The sequence below is a fragment of the Poecile atricapillus genome, chromosome 18 (assembly GCF_030490865.1).
Source record: "Poecile atricapillus isolate bPoeAtr1 chromosome 18, bPoeAtr1.hap1, whole genome shotgun sequence".
In the NCBI taxonomy this organism is placed as follows: Eukaryota; Metazoa; Chordata; class Aves; order Passeriformes; family Paridae; genus Poecile; species Poecile atricapillus.
The window spans coordinates 10,257,858-10,274,944 of NC_081266.1; the positions used below are offsets into that span (position 1 = coordinate 10,257,858).

At 39.5% G+C, this 17,087-nt stretch overlaps 1 protein-coding gene across 1 annotated transcript in view; it reads right to left on the bottom strand.

Moving 5' to 3' along the window:
- Positions 1–17,087, bottom strand: part of LOC131586100 (1-phosphatidylinositol 4,5-bisphosphate phosphodiesterase zeta-1-like) — a 55,882-nt gene that overhangs the window by 25,112 nt on the left and 13,683 nt on the right. Inside the window, exons 5-7 of the mRNA XM_058852839.1 lie at positions 16,350–16,494; positions 14,351–14,506; positions 291–518 (exon numbers count right to left, since the gene is read on the bottom strand). Coding sequence (XP_058708822.1) covers positions 291–518; positions 14,351–14,506; positions 16,350–16,494 — 529 coding nt within the window. The remainder of the gene's footprint in view (positions 1–290; positions 519–14,350; positions 14,507–16,349; positions 16,495–17,087) is intronic.

A 17,087-nucleotide genomic window follows, 5' to 3' on the forward strand; every position in this document is an offset into this window, starting at 1 on the left:
CAGGAAGGGGTTGATTTTGAGTTGGGTACTAAAATGTGGTCCAGTCTGACTTTTCTTATAAGAGTAGGAAAATTCTGAAACCTCGAGCTAAAAAATGTAATTTCCAAATGCACTGATCTTAGTAATTTTAAAGTTTTCTCTTTAAATTTTAAATTAAATTTAAAATATAAATTATTTTAAAATAACTTATTTATAACAACTTTTCAGTTTAGTCTCTATTTTAAGATAATCGAGTTTCTTTAAAAAAAAAAATCTGTGTGTTCTCTATATTCAATTGCAGCAAAAGTTACCTTTGGTTTTTTTTGAGGTGGGGGTGAAAGTCTATGATCTCTTCTTCTTCTGGTGGGACTCCTTGATGGCTGAAGAGGTAACGTGTCATCTGTGTCGTCATCCTCAGACTCAGATTCAGAGTCACTCAGTTCCTCTGTCTCACCACCATATTCAGCATCCATCCTGAGCAGACCTTCCTCAATTGTTCCAACTTTTTTATTTTTTATCAGAACTTTGAATTTTAATGCCTATAGAAAAGAGGTTGAACAATAGTAACTAGAATTACTTAGGTTTTCATCTCTTGGTGTTATTTAACCAATCTTCAAAGTTGTTTATTAAATATAATGATGTGAGGTTGCAAAATGAATTAAAATAGAGTGAGGCAGAAGCCAAAGCCAAAGAAACCAAACAGAATCTGGGGATCAATGTACACAACAGAATGAGCCTATCTAACACCCTGACAGGAAAAAAGGCTCTCTGCCACAGGAACCCAGATGCTGAAACTATGAAAAGATAAAAGTAGAAAGCTAAGTAAGAGCCAAAAGTGATAGCCAGGCAAGACATAGAAGGTATATTTTTTTACTTATTTTTTTACTTCTATTTTAAGCCTAAATGTACTTCTATGTGTATATACACACTTAAAGATGTGTCTGCTATTCATTTGGAATGTTTTCATCTATCACTAAGCCTGCAGGAAATTTGTTCTTTGATTAATGCCTTTGTGCATATCTCTCTGGTGTACCAAATGAAAACTTTTGTTTATAACTTGTGTTATTTTACAGTAGAACCTTATGCTGGTCTTACCTGGCCAGGGAAACAAAAGTTTGGTGATTTTGCCTAAGCAGTTTCTCTATTTTTAAATAGACGTGTATCAACCTCCATAATATGTAATGTAAAGGGAGAAAAACATCATTGAATTATATTGATTCTAACAGCATGGCTTTCATCTATGGAACAGAATCCTATGAGTATATATTTCACTTCAATTTACAAAACTATATTAATAGTAAAGCTTCTATTATGCAGCAGTACATCTGTACACAGGAGCTGTCAGGGAGTAACAGGACTTACTGTCACTCTTGAATAAAGTGATCCACAAAAATGTTCTTTGAATTTCCTATGCTCTAGTGGAAAGGAAGATTACACTACTGGGAGTGTGGCGGGAAGAGGGAACAAAAAAATTCACAATAAATGAAAGGTAACTGAAATGCTGTGTTTTAAGGTATCCACGAAGTAAATATGAAAGGTATTGTCCTGGGGTGACTTTATGATACTGGTATCCCCAATCGTCTGGTTTATGTTATATATTAAGTTCTGCACCTTTAAGAATGACTCTGAGAGCAAGAGAGGGGGGTAGAAGAAGCCGCAGTTTGTGTTAAAGAAAACATCACTCCCACACATCTCGCTCCTGGACTGTGTTGTCTGCAGCACGGACAGACAGCAGGACAGAGCTTCTCCCTGGTTTTTAGTTAGTTTTAGCTAGCTGAGGCAGAGTTCCCCGGACTTTTGTTTTTTCCTTTTTTTCTGGATCTGTGCAAGCCTGCTCTGGACTGAACACCCAGCCAAACCCCGGGAGCTCACAAGCCTGTGGCCCACCGGGCCCTGGGCCTCGGCATTTTCCAGCGCCGGAGGGACTGATAAGAACCTGAGCGAGCCGAGCTTCACCACATGAAAAGGACTTTTCTTCCTAGATTTGCCACCCCATCGAACAGCAAGAAGTTTTATTACTATTATTTAATATTACTCAATTTCTGTTAAATAAACAGCTTTTTCCACTTCTCTCCAAAGAATTTTTTTTTTTTTTCTTTTCCTCTCTTTTCCCGGACCAGAAAGTGAAGAGGGGCATTTCCCTGGGGAAATCCCCATTTGGAGTTTTCCTCCCTAATTTGCCCTAAACTAGGACAAATATAGTTTTTGGCGCCCAACGTGGGGCAAGAGAAAGTGGAAAAACCTGTACTGATTGTTAGTTGTATTTATTCTGTATTGAGATAAAGCAGTCAGCAGCCATGTTGCTTAGATACATAATATCTCTCGGGGTGGAAGCCTTCATGTAGATCTGGTCCCTAAAAGTTTTTGAGGTTTTAATACCTGTCTTTGCCCTCTTTCCCAGTAGAGGGGCACGGATTAGAATAGTTATTGTGCTGAGCTCGGTGATAATGATTTATAAGAAGTTTATAGAACTACTGAAGTTTCTGTCAGGTATGTTTAGCTTATGGTTTCTTCGCCCGACCCTGCCTCCCAGTCCCAGTAGCACATTTTAGGAGTTTATTAGTAATTGTACCCAGTTTGTTAAAAGAAGAGCAGGGGATGAGGCTTTCCAGCCTTTTCTTTCCTTCTTCTCCTTTGAATCTGTTATGTCCCTCTTTGAGAATATCCAGTTTCCCCTGAGTGTTAAAGATACCACTTTCTTGTTAGTTCAGCTGTTAAGTTTCCTCTATATGGTCTGCAACTTCTCTAGAATGAGGGCTGAGATATCCAGAAGAGCCAATGAGACCCCTGCCCCAGAAGTAGACTCAGGTGTGAGAAATCCTGAGTGAAGTAGAGAATGAGAGAAAATTGGCCGAACTCTGAAAGAATTCTCTGATCCCCCAGCCTGAGAATTTTCACTTGAACAAATTCAGAACCCAGATGAAGTAGGGAAATATCTGGAAGAAAATTACTGTGATGATTCTAAGCAGAAAAATATCATTGCAATAAGCTGGGCCCTAGCGTATGCTTATCGCACGGTGCTAGATACTGTAGGGCAGGCAGATAAATCAGCAGCTACCCCAGTCACTCAGGCTGCAGCCAAACCAGACAGTGAGCCTAAGCCAGTGGCCACACCAGACAGTGAGCCTAAGCCAGTGTCTGTTGCTCCTACCACGAGAGGTATGAAATTCAAAACCAAAACCGATCGGCCAGTAGATGATAATAATGGTGATGCGGGGGAAAGACCCTCAAGACCAGCAACTGATCAAAAATCAGAAGGCGCTGGTGAACCTTTCTCCCTGAAAGACCTTCGTGGCCTGAGAAAAGATTACACTCGACGACCTGATGAATCTATAATTAGTTGGTTAGTCCGTCTGTGAGATGCTGCAGGTGAGGCTACAGTTCTGAATGGCACTGAAGCGAGGCATCTGGGATCCCTGTCACACGATCCGGTTATCGACCAAGAAGTGATGAGGGAGGCTGACCCTTATAGTCTCTGGGAACGGGTCCTGAGAAGTGTGGCACAAAGATATCTGTGTGCAGATGATCTCTATATACAGCAAACTCGTTAGAAAACCATAAAACAAGAGATTCAGCGCTTGAGAGAAATAGCAATAGTAGAAATTGTCTTCGTGAGTAACTTAGGTACTAAAAATCCAGACTTGGTGCCATGTACATCTGTGATGTGGCGAAAACTTGTTCGACTTGAGCCACAAGAATACGCTTCTGCTTTAGCAACAATGAAGCGGGATGACCGGGAGGAGACTGTGATGGATATGGCGAAGAAGCTTCGAGCATATGCAGATACCGTGCATGGCCCCATACAGACAAAAATTACAGCTATAGAAACACGTATACAAAACTTTCAAGACAAAATAGAGGAGAATTTCAAGAAACTCAGAGAAGACCTTGTTCCAGTCTCGGCAGTACAGACCAAGAGCCCTGGTACTCAACGCAAAAGTTCCCCAGATAGAGAGAAAAGGCTACGAGCTGAGCTGTGGTTTTTCCTACGTGACTGTGAAGAAAACATGAAAAGATGGGATGGAAAATCTACTGGTGCTCTGGCACAGCGGGTGCGTGAATTAGAAGACAGCAAGACTCAGGGAGGATACTCCACCAAAAAGAAAGCCGCTCCAGTAGCCTGTAGTCAAGCTGACAAGTATGATGATGACATGTCTGATTCTCTTGAAAGAACCTCCAAGACATATACCCAAAGAAAGAAAGATAACCAGGCTTAGAGGGGCCCTGCCTCTAGCCAGGTAGAGGCTAGAGAAAACCGTGTCTTTTAGACTGTGTGGATTCGTTGGCCTGGCACATCAGAACCACAACGATATGAGGCCTTGGTTAACACTGGTGCACAGTGCACCCTAATCCCATCAAGATATGTAAAGGCAGAATCTGTTTCTATTGCTGGTGTGACAGGTGGATCACAAGACTTGACTTTAGTAGAAGCTGATGTGAGCCTGACTGGAAATGAGTAGAAGAAGCACCCCATTGTGACTGGCCCAGAGGCCCCATGCATTTTAGGCATAGACTTCCTCCGAAGTGGGTATTTTAAAGACCCAAAGGGACTTAGGTGAGCATTTAAGATAGCAGCTGTAGAGACAGAGGGCATCAAGCAATTGAACACTTTGCCTAGACTGTCAGAGAACCCATCTGCAGTAAGACTCCTGAAGGTGAAAGAACAGCGAGTGCCAATGGCCACCTCGACGGTGCACCGCCGACAATATAGAACAACTCGAGATGCTGTAATCCCCATCCACAAGATGATCCGAGAACTGGAGAGCCAAGGGGTGGTCAGCAAAACCCACTCACCCTTCAACAGCCCCATCTGGCCCGTGCGTAAATCTGAAAGAGAATGGAGATTGACTGTGGACTATCGTGCATTAAATGAAGTGACTCCACCGCTGAGCGCTGCCGTGCCGGACATGCTGGAGCTCCAGTACGAGCTGGAGTCCAAAGCAGCAAAGTGGTATGCCACTATTGACATTGCCAATGCATTTTTCTCCATTCCCCTGGCAGCAGAATGCAGGCCTCAGTTTGCCTTCACGTGGAGGGGAGTGCAGTACACCTGGAACCGACTGCCCCAGGGGTGGAAGCACAGCCCCACCATCTACCATGGACTGATCCAGGCTGCCCTAGAAAAGGGTGATGCTCCAGAACATCTGCAGTACATTGATGACATCATTGTTTGGGGAAAGACGGCTGAAGAGGTCTTTAAGAAAGGAAAGAAAATCATCCAAGTTCTCCTGAAAGCCGGTTTTGCCATCAAGAAGAGCAAAGTTAAGGGACCAGCTCGTGAAATTCAGTTCTTGGGAGTAAAGTGGCAAGATGAACGGCATCAGATTCCTACTGATGTCATCAACAAGATTACAGCAATGTCTCCACCAGCCAACAAGAAAGAAACACAAGCTTTCCTAGGTGCCATAAGTTTTTGGAGGATGCACATTCCTGAGTACAGCCAGATCGTGAGCCCTCTTTACCTGGTCACCCGCAAAAAGAACACTTTCCAGTGGGGCCCTGAACAACAACAAGCCTTTGCTCAGATCAAACAGGAGATTGCTCATGCTATAGCCCTTAGCCCAGTCAGAACAGGACCAGATGTGAAGAACGTGCTTTACTCTGCAGCCGGGAGCCATGGTCTGTCCTGGAGCCTTTAGCAGAAAGTGCCTGGGGAAACTCGAGGCCGACCACTGAGATTCTGGAGCCGAAGCTACAGAGAGTCCGAAGCCAACTACACTCCTACAGAGAAAGAAATCTTAGCTGCCTATGAAAGAGTCCAAGCCGCCTCAGAAGTGATTGGCACAGAAGCACAACTCCTCCTGGCACCCCGACTGCCAGTGCTGGGGTGGATGTTTAAAGGAAAGGTTCCCTCTACCCACCACGCCACCGACGCTACATGGAGCAAGTGGATCACTCTCATCACACAGCGCGCCCGTATTGGAAACCCAAATCGCCCTGGGATTTTGGAGATAATTACAAACTAGCCGAAAGGTGAAAACTTTGGTCTCACTAATGAAGAGGAGCAGGAACAAGTGACACGAGCTGAAGAAGCTCCACCGTATAACCAGCTGCCAGCAGAAGAAACACGCTACGCTCTGTTCACTGATGGTTCCTGTCGCATTGTAGGGATGAACCGGAAGTAGAAAGCAGCCGTATGGAGCCCCACACGACAGGTCGCAGAGGCCACTGAAGGAGAAGGTGGATCAAGCCAACTTGCTGAACTCAAAGCTGTTCAACTGGCCCTGAACATTGCTGAAAGAGAAAAGTGGCCAAAACTCTATCTCTACACTGATTCATGAATGGTAGCCAATGCTCTGTGGGGATGGCTGGAAAAGTGGAAAAGGGCCAACTGGCAACGCAGAGGAAAGCCAATCTGAGCTGCTGATGAGTGAAAAGACATCGCCACCAGAGTAGAGAAACTGTCTGTGAGGGTCCGTCATGTAGATGCCCATGTTCCCAAGAGTAGAGCTAATGAAGAGCACCGAAACAATGAGCAGGTAGATCAGGCTGCAAAGATAGAGGTGTCAAAGATAGACTTAGATTGGCAACACAAGGGAGAGTTGTTCCTAGCTCGATGAGCCCATGACGCCTCAGGTCATCAGGGTAGAGATGCCACCTATAAGTGAGCACGAGACCGAGGGGTGGATCTAACCATGAACAGTATTTCCCAAGTTATCCATGACTGTGAGACGTGTGCCACGATCAAGCAAGCCAAGCGGTTGAAGCCCCTCTGGTACAGTGGGCGGTGGTCCAGATACAAGTATGAGGAGGCCTGGCAAATTGACTACATCACACTGCCCCAAACCCGCCAAGGCAAGCGCTATGTGCTCAAAATGGTAGAAGCCACCACAGGATGGTTGGAAACCTACCCTGTGCCTCATGCTACAGCCCGAAACACCATCCTGGGACTTGAAAAGCAGGTCCTTTAGAGGCACAGCACCCCTGAGAGGATTGAGTCAGACAATGGGACTCATTTCAAGAATAACCTTATAAACACCTGGGCTAGGGAACATGGCATTGAGTGAGTGTACCATATCCCCTACCATGCACCGGCTGCAGAGAAAGTAGAGAAGTACAATGGACTGTTAAAGACTACCTTGAAAGCGTTGAGTGGAGAATCTTTCAAAAATTAGGAGCAGCATCTAGCAAAAGCCACCTAAATAGTTAACACCCGAGGTTCCACCAACCGAGCAGGACCAGCCCAATCTGAGACCCTACATATAGTAGACGGAGACAAAGTCCCAGCAGTACACCTCAGAGGTTTGTTAAGAAAGACAGTTTAGATCAATTCTACTTCGAGTGCAGACAAACCCATTCGTGGGGTTGTTTTTGCTCAAGGACCGAGTTGCACATGGTGGATAATGCGGAAAGATAGAACAACACAATGTGTACCTCAGAGAGATCTGATAGTTAGGTGAAGATCATGAATTAATTCCCTTGTCTGTATATAATGTATGTGTTGTAGAGTTAAAATATATATATATTAATTTTGATAATAAGTTGACGATATGAAGATAAGGGGTAGAATGTCCTGGGGTGACTTTATGATACTGGTATCCCCAATCGTCTGGTTTATGTTATATATTAAGTTCTGCACCTTTAAGAATGACTCTGAGAGCAAGAGAGGGGAGTAGAAGAAGCCGCAGTTTGTGTTAAAGAAAACATCACTCCCACACATCTCGCTCCTGGACTGTGTTGTCTGCAGCACGGACAGACAGCAGGACAGAGCTTCTCCCTGGTTTTTAGTTAGTTTTAGCTAGCTGAGGCAGAGTTCCCCGGACTTTTGTTTTTTCCTTTTTTTCTGGATCTGTGCAAGCCTGCTCTGGACTGAACACCCAGCCAAACCCCGGGAGCTCACAAGCCTGTGGCCCACCGGGCCCTGGGCCTCGGCATTTTCCAGCGCCGGAGGGACTGATAAGAACCTGAGCGAGCCGAGCTTCACCACATGAAAAGGACTTTTCTTCCTAGATTTGCCACCCCATCGAACAGCAAGAAGTTTTATTACTATTATTTAATATTACTCAATTTCTGTTAAATAAACAGCTTTTTCCACTTCTCTCCAAAGAATTTTTTTTTTTTTTCTTTTCCTCTCTTTTCCCGGACCAGAAAGTGAAGAGGGGCATTTCCCTGGGGAAATCCCCATTTGGAGTTTTCCTCCCTAATTTGCCCTAAACTAGGACAGGTATGGATAACAGAAATATATAAAGCCAAAGTTTTTTAGTAGAAACCAGAGCCATAGGCAAGGATAGAGACATTCCATTCATTTCCATTGCAAGCTCCATTGCTCATAATCCCCCTATCGCTTCAGATCTCGTGTTGGTAGTTTGCCAGGGTGCCAGTGGAATGAGACATCCTATGCCCAATATCTATCAATGCCATGCTGCTGGAAGGTTTGATTAGTCTCTCTGCACTGGTGACTCAGGATAAGGATGCCCTTTAACATTGCCTTCATTTCTTATTAATGCACTCTTTTTTTTATTTTTCTCTGGTATTTTTAGAAGAGTTTTAATATGATTAATGCTACTCATGTTTTTTAAGAGTTCTGAATTTTGCTTTGCATGTTCACATTTCCCAGTATCTAAAAGCAATTCTATCCACTTTTGATCTTGTATTTTGTTATTCATGGGAAGACTTCATTCTACAAATAAAAAAAAATAAAATAAAATAAAAAAAGACCTGGTATACAAGGGAAGAAAAAACTATCTATGGTTACATTACTGCCTCCTATATGCAAACATAACTTTAAGTAAAGAAAGACAATAGTGTGTGTGTGTAATGATATAAAAATGGGTCATGATGTCAATCAGTCTCTAAAATTCTGTTTGCGAGCTGTTAGCAAAAACATAAACATCCTGAGGTAGGAGAAGTTTTTTAAGGTTTGCTTTGTTTTCTACAAAGGTAACATTCTAAAATCATGGTTCTTTTCAGAAACAGTTACAAAAATACTCCAGAGAATTTGCTATTTTTTGGCCAGAAGCAAATGACAATAATAGTTACCCCCAATCACTGAAAGTGAAACACAGAGTGAAAAAATGGCATAGGCTTTTGTCTGAACTTCACACATCTTCAAAAAAACTTATAACAAATGTATGGTTACAAATTCAGTGACTGTGTGAAATCTGAGTTCTTTAATTGGTAATCAGCACTGCTAAACATGTGACACCTTTTTCTCTACATGTCCAGGTCTTCTAAGAGAGCTGAAAAGCCTTTTAATGAGCTGAAAGTCTGAGCATTCACTATAACTTCTCCTTTCTAGTTTTATTATGAAAGGCAAAATATGTTAAAAATACATTTGCTGTTTACTTCTATAAAAACTGCAAGCATACTAAAAAATTCAAATATGTAAAACATCATAGGACCTCCCTAGAGCATAGTGGGACTTCAAGACTGGCATAAGCAAAAACCTCGAAGTGCAATCAACTAGAACAAATATTTACATAATTAAATGAACAAAACCTTTTTCTTGTGCATTCTGGTTAATGGGATGTATAACACAAATCAGCTGAAGTAATGCCAAGTTTCCAAGATAAAAATCACAAGCACTTTGGATCGGGCAAACCCACCTATTGATGACTACAATTAATGTGAAAATTCAGTGCCCAGAAATGTAAGGAACAAACCCTGGATTTGAGACAGAAGTATTAAAGACAGAATAGCTTCTCCTGTTTAAATTGAGCTTGTTGTTCTCCCTTCTTCTCTCCTGACCAGCTGTAGGTGCTCAGTTAGAGGAATATCAAGCCTTGAAAATCTTGCTAAGTAACAAAGTTAAAATCTCTTCTGAGTTTTACATAATATTCTATTTCAAGAATGATACTGCTGCCTTAAATACTGATATAGGGTTAAGATACAACACCTCCTGTGAAGTCTGACACAGGGAAAGGTTTTGAGACAATGACAAGATTTGTTAAGTACAACTGTTAAAAAAACCCAACACCAGCTATCTTTAACGAATCACACTTAGTGAAGTGTGAATGGATGTCTTTGTGGCAGCCTTATAAATCACAGTTATCATCTACAGATACTTTATATCAATACTGTATACTTATTATACAGATATTTTTAATCAATACCACCAGCAAGGTCTGAGCTCTAGGCAAACAAATATTAATTATATCAGGAGCAGCATTTTACCTACCTCATAGCACGTTTTCCTACAACACATTTACCCAGTGAGAAGCACCCTACCCTGAAAATTCCATTTCTGTGTTGCGCTCTGTAGTAGACTTCAGGTAAGTCTACTTACCTTAAGTCTACTTAAGGATAAATAGCTGTGCTATAGCTGAAACTATATTCTACATGGGCAACTAAATCTCTGGATGCATTGGAAATAAGTCCAGATGATTGCAGAGAAAGATGGTTACAGGTTGGCTCAGAGTCTTCATTGCACAGATTCCTTACCAAAGTTCAATGGTCCAAGAAGATGCCTTACCAAACAAACCACATGATTTTTATACACCAAATAAGCCATTGACCCAAGACCTACCTGGGTAATGATATAAAATATGGCAATGTCTTGTTTTTAGTTACCTCCTGAAGTTGCTTTACAATGCAAAGAAGCTATTAACAGATAATGACTGTCACATGTTTACCACATTTCTGGGAAAATCATGTTCCCTCAAGAGTGCAATGCCTAAAAATAGTGAAGGAATTAGATGAGTCTTCTGTATGTACTCACTACAGCCTAGAGATTCCTGAAATTTTATGAGAAACAGTATGGATTTTTTTATTATTATTTTTGAGGTCATCACCAAGACATACCACATTCTCATTTTTTTTTTCATATTTTTTGTAAAGAATAGATGCCATAGACTGATCAAAAGGCATAAGAGTGACTAGAAACATTTTGACTTGCTAAGAAACAAAAGTATTTCTGATGCAAAGACTTGGTCAAGACATTTGCATATGTGAATGTGTTGGTCAAAATAAATAGGAATTAATCTCATAAATGAAGCAACAGAATTAGATGTGCTTAATCTTGAATTTCTCACTGAAAACACTCACTGTGTAGAGAAAGCTCTCCTTTTTATACTGAGTAGATAAAGGTGAAGAAAAGTGTGAAGGATGAGTCCTGGCTTATGGAGTTAGCTGGTTTTCCGCATAATAGCAGAATTTAAAATATCCATAGCCCATGAAGTTGTACTGGAGACCTTCTATTGATCTTTCTCAAGGATCTCATTAAACAGATCCTTTTATTTGGACACCACAGGTTTAACAACCATAGGGAAGCCTTGGCAATCCTGGCCAGAAATGCTTCTGAGACATCACAATGCAGTAATTGATCTTGCAGCTGTGTGGTAAACATTAAAGAGAACTTGTAAAATCACAGTAGTTGCCACTTCACTTTCAGTTAATCACACATCAATATCTCATTCCAACTTTGTGACAGGAAACCTGCAAATAATAAAAGATTCCTAACTATCTGATATATCTATCCTGTCAGCAGTGTAAGGCAGTTCAATGCTCTACAATGCAAAATAATTGAGGAACAAACTTTCATCAAAGCATCAATGTGCTTACATTCTTTTCTGTGTTATATTGGATGCCCACCTGCTCCTTTCAATTGCTGTCAGATCTCTTGAGAGGAAGAACACAGCAGGGTAAGTAAAACCTTATCTCTTCTAGCATCCTGATATTTTCTAAGTTCATCTACAAATTGCTGCATAAGGCACTTCATTCCTTCACTTTCTATCAGCACATCACCAGGAGTGCTGGTACAACCAGCAGAGATGTCTGGCGCCCGTCACTGATGTCAAATCTAATTTAATGCAGGACCTGACTCAAAGGACCTGTTATTCCAGTGAAGATTAGAGGGAGTTCATGAAGTCTCTTTAGAAGCACCATGATGGCCAAGACTGGGAGCAGAGAATTGTATCAGGTCTGTCGCTTTGGGTGGCAAACCATCTTCTTGGGAAAGAGATGGGACAGGTGAAGCTTAAAAGCAGCCTCAGTTTCTCATGGGATAAAGTTTGTGGGAAAGAAAGAAGTAGTGCAAAAGTCTTCTCCTTCCTCCATATGTAGAGGAGGAATTGTGTGCTGAGATGCCACAGAATACAGGAATTGCAGGGAATTAATAATATCAATATAGTCAGATGGAAGTGTGAATATATGACTGAAGGCAAAGAATTAAAAAACCTTTAGTCCTGAAATTTTCTGGGGTTTGTTTTTCAGATGAAGCAAGTGTTGGGAAAAGCAGAGAGAGGAAGTGTTCAGTGATCCTCCGCTTTTATTTCCTGCGCCTCCATGTGATTTTCACTTAGAATTACAATGGTAGGAGACATCATTGCAAGGTGGTCCAAGGAACCACCTAAGAGTGGGCGTGTTCCTCATTTTAACCTCCTTCCACACACACACAATCATCTCAGTTGACAAAGGTATAGTTCAAGACCTACTTAAAGAAAGAAGTAGAAGATTGACCATATAAAAGAAAATTATTTCGATGGAAGCCTCCAAAACTCCAAAACCTAAAAGGAACCTGTAATTGTCTAATGTTTCTTTGAAGTGTTTGGAGAAACTATGTGATTTCCCACTTCATGTACACACAAAATAACCATTCAATTCTGATCTTGAAGAACACTGAGGTGGCTTTTTCCCTTTTCTTGCTAATGCTCCATCTTGAAAAAAGTGGACCAACAACTTATATAGGTGACAGCTTTTTTCTTTTTCACACTAACTGAGGATCCTTCCAACAAAGAGCATTTCAAATTCATCATTTGTGGTTCTGTAACATCTCTTTTGCACAGCTTGAGTAAAGCAGTCTGAAGACTAAATTCAGAATTTGGTTTTCTCAAATGACAATGAATTTACCCAGGCCTTGAAAATGCACAAGGTCCCAAGCTTTAAAGATGTGATGTCACTAAACTCCTTTTTTGGCTCTTCAAAAAGATGCCAGCCAAAGTCAAGCTTATAACTGAACTTACAAATTCAGTCATAGCTACATATTTCCATTGCTAAGTAAAGTCCTACTGACTTTTCTTACATGCATGATCAGAAAACCTAGGAGAAACAGAGAAGATCCTCATTTGTGTTCATTCTCAAGATAATAATTTTCTGAATTAAAACTTTTGTAATCAGGTGACGACAGTGGCGTTATTTAGGTAATCCTTACACCTTGCACAGATGGGAAATATGTCTCACAATACTTTAATATGTTAAAAGCTCAGGAGAATTAATCTCAGCTGACAGCATTTCCATACATAGACCCAGCAATCCATTTTCAGGCAAAACTCTACAGAGCTGACTCATGAAAACTCTAAGCTGTGGAAATATGAAGTATGAACTCCCTGTATCACAGTAACCATATGGTAAGGGACATATATCATAGAAATTAATATTTTTAAGTGTGTGATTCAGTGATTCCATTTCACTGATTTTGTGCTTGCTTCAGAGGACATATGATCCTTGCACATCTCCTACACTGAATCCAGCTGTGATTTGAGAAGCTTTACAACAAGCCCTCCTGTTTGATAGAGTTTAGATTTTTTCCTAATTGAAAAAACAGTTTTCAAGGCTTCAAAATTATGTTGGAAACCATGATGCAAAAAAATATATTGCTACAATAAAAAAAAAAAGGGTGGAGAAACATGAACATTAAATATTACAACATTGTCATGGAAATATAAGAGTACGGTAATACTTCAGCACATCTTCTTGCACAGATCACTTCAAAAATATTTTTCCTTGACAAATCCTTAAAAAATTATTTTAAACACCTTTTGTGTGTTGTTTTTCCTTATGACAGTGCTTCCTTCCCACATTTTCATTTGCATTTTTTTAGCTACTGTAAAAACACAAGGAATAAAATATGGCTATACTGGCAACAGCGAGAAGCTGAAATAAGTATTTTGTATGTGTGCACGTATTTGTGCTACAAAAGACTTGAAAAAAGTTTTTGTCCTTGAAAGAAAATTATGTGCAAAGACTGGAACAAAGGAAATGTATTTGTTTTAGTTTGCAATAAAATTTTCAACACCCATCTAATTGCCTTTTCTGACTTCATGTCCCAGGGGTCTCGGGCCATCCGCTGAGAAACGCTGTCTGAGGGAGAAACACACTGAGAAAGAGAATGGCTTTGCAGTAGCAGAGGACCAAAAAAAACCTCCATCATCACTGTTATTGACAAAAAATGTAGGCTCAGGTTTCCATTTCAATAACATGTTTAAATTTCAGGAATTTCCTTCAATTTAAGCAACAAAAAAATAAATCAGCAAATAACAGATGTATTTCCATGTGGTTTTTTGGTGCAGTTTAAATATTTTTGTTACTACCTGAAGTCTATTTCTGACACAGATGTGATCCATAAATTCAGTCCCAGAGGACTGAAAAAAAAAAATAATGAAGAACCCCACCATCATTTCCATTTCTTTCACAGAGAAAAATGAAAACTTATTACCTCAGGAGAAGGCAGTTCAGTCATATCTACTGCACCACCAATTGGTGTAGTGAGAAGTTTGTCACCTAGAATACTTTTCAAGCAGTCTGCCATTACTTCCTGCTGTTTAGGGCTGCAGTGGTTCTCCAGAGACAGTATAACTGGATAGGCAGATGACTGGAAATATAATTTTAGGATTTTATTATTAATAAATAAAAATATGAATAATTGCTTTTCCAAAATATCTTACAAAAGTCCCCTTGGCCATCTGTATTTACATTCATTTTCAAAAACTTCAGAATATAGATCACTTGTTCCAGGTTAGTAACACAATAAAACAGGTAACATTTGTGGAAAAAAGAAAGCACAATTGAAGAAGAAAAAAGAAATGCACCTTCAGAAAGTTAAAACAGAGCTAGACATATATGAAAAAAGGACTGCTTTGTTTTGGTTTTAAAAGCTAAAATCAGATTCTAAAATTAAAATTGAAAGCATAAATCAGAATTAAATGTCTTTTGCTTTAGTTTATGACAGATTTTTTGACTACTTTTCAAATAGTCTATCAAGGCTTTGATAGTCTCCCCAAAGCTTGTTCAGAAATTATTTCCTTTACATGAACAAGCTATGGATATTTTTTATTTTTGATAATACCACAAACTTTTCTAGGGACAGTATACACTTTTCTCATCACACTACTCAAGCAAGGGTAATTGAGTAAAAATTAAAGCTAAAAGGTGAAAAAGAGAAAATTAGTAAAAATTAGAGAAGAACTCAAAAGAAATGCATCCATCTAGACTTATAAGTAAATCTCATAAGTTGCCAATAATACTGGTGGATACCAAAAATATAGTCTGAATGAAATCTTTGCTCAGGCAGAGCCTAAATTGTCAATAAGGAAAACACCATTTTATGTTTTTCCTGTCTTTACATTTGTCTCCTGAGCACTTGCTATTGACTTTTAAGAGAAGAAAAGCTCAGCCTGCATGGACAGCTGGTACCAACCATGACCTGTTGTGATTTTATCATCTCATTGGCACTTGGGCTTGAGAACTGAAGTTTGAATTAGAGTTAAGCACAATATGCTGTGTGTTAGCAAGAAGAGGAAAGTTTTATCCAGTGGGTTTTGAAAAACAGTGGAATAAAATCATGTTTTTAATTTCACTTTTAAAATCAGAGATTAATTAAGTTTTATATAGAAAACAGAAAAAAACCACAGCTTTGATTAACACTGAGAAGGCTATAAATACATATGCATGAAAATCCACATAAATTTATGATCGTGGATGTATATATTCATACACATAATGCTGGCCTGATTCTGAGATTTATCTTAATAGTCATTCAGCACTTCCTTTCAGCAGGAGTTTCACCAGAAGCTTATACAAAAGCCTGAGACGGTGCAAAAACTCTCCAGATTTCAGTGTTTTTCTAGAGATAGGTAAAAGGAACTTTGCTCTGATGGGTCACCTGACCAAAAAACATCAGTAGCTGCTAACATTTATCAGTGTCAACATTCAAAATCAAAAGAGAGGAAATGGAAAACAAAGTCTCAAACTCATCTATTATCTAATATTTTTGTCTATTTTATAAATTCACACAGAGGATACAAGACAGACTCATAGCAGCAGAAGAGTAAGTGACAAAAAAACCTTTAAGGGATATAAAGAAGGAGGAAAACATCAGAAAAAATCTGAACTAGGTCTTCAATATAGATTCAGTCCTTGTTTAAATTATGTCAGGTGAGAATTCCACCTAACAAGCTGAGTGAGATCACCTGAATCCTTTGCACTAAGTTTGGTTTATATTCATTATCAGGAAAAATGATTATGATTCCTTTAACTAGATTTTAAACTACATTAAGAACAAATAGCACAATTGCTCTGCAATTAATTTTTAAAATACCCATTGCTCAGTTGCATTTTTTTACCCTGGAGAATTTACAAGAGCCATGTCCCCACTTAGTTAAAGCCACCATCCCATTCTAACCAACTCATGTATACACACACAGATCTGTACGTACCATAAATGCATACTTGTCAATCACATGAATTACAGAGCGAAATGGAATTTTGCTTGTTAAAGTGTGACCATGATACACAATAGGTTCGTTGTTGGTGCCATCCCAGCAGTCAATCTCCAGGCAACGGCATCCTTTTAACAGAGCACTTCAGAAGAACAAGAGAAACAATTTTGCAGCCAAAAGAAAGATAGCAAACTTTTTTATACAAGTTGCTGTGTTTCTAATTACAAGCACAGGGATTAATTACAGAAAAAACACCTCATTTTCACCATAAATAGAAATCCTACAGAATTATATGAGACAGACATACTTTCTGTTTCTGCCTATTTTAGGTGTGTGTTATTTAATAAACTTTATTAGACCTTTAAAGAATATGGGATTACCTGCATTATCTTCCTTAAAAGGCTAAAAATCAAAGATTTCAATTAAGGAATTTTGGAACAAAGGCAAATTGCCACTTAAAATAAAAGAATAAATATTTTCAATGCTATTTTGTGCTACTATTCCAAACTTGCTTAGAATTTTGAGAATCACTATATTTAAAAATCTATAGTACTTGGAGAATCAGGTTGCACTTGGTCTTTACATAAAACAGTTCCTCTCCCCAGACCACATTTCTAAGAGTGCTAAAGTTTCTGAGACACCCTGACTTTACTGCTTTAATCTGAATATGTTAGTGTCATCCCTTAAATTCTTAGGTTTCTAATATTTGACTTGCAACTAACTGAAACATTTCTT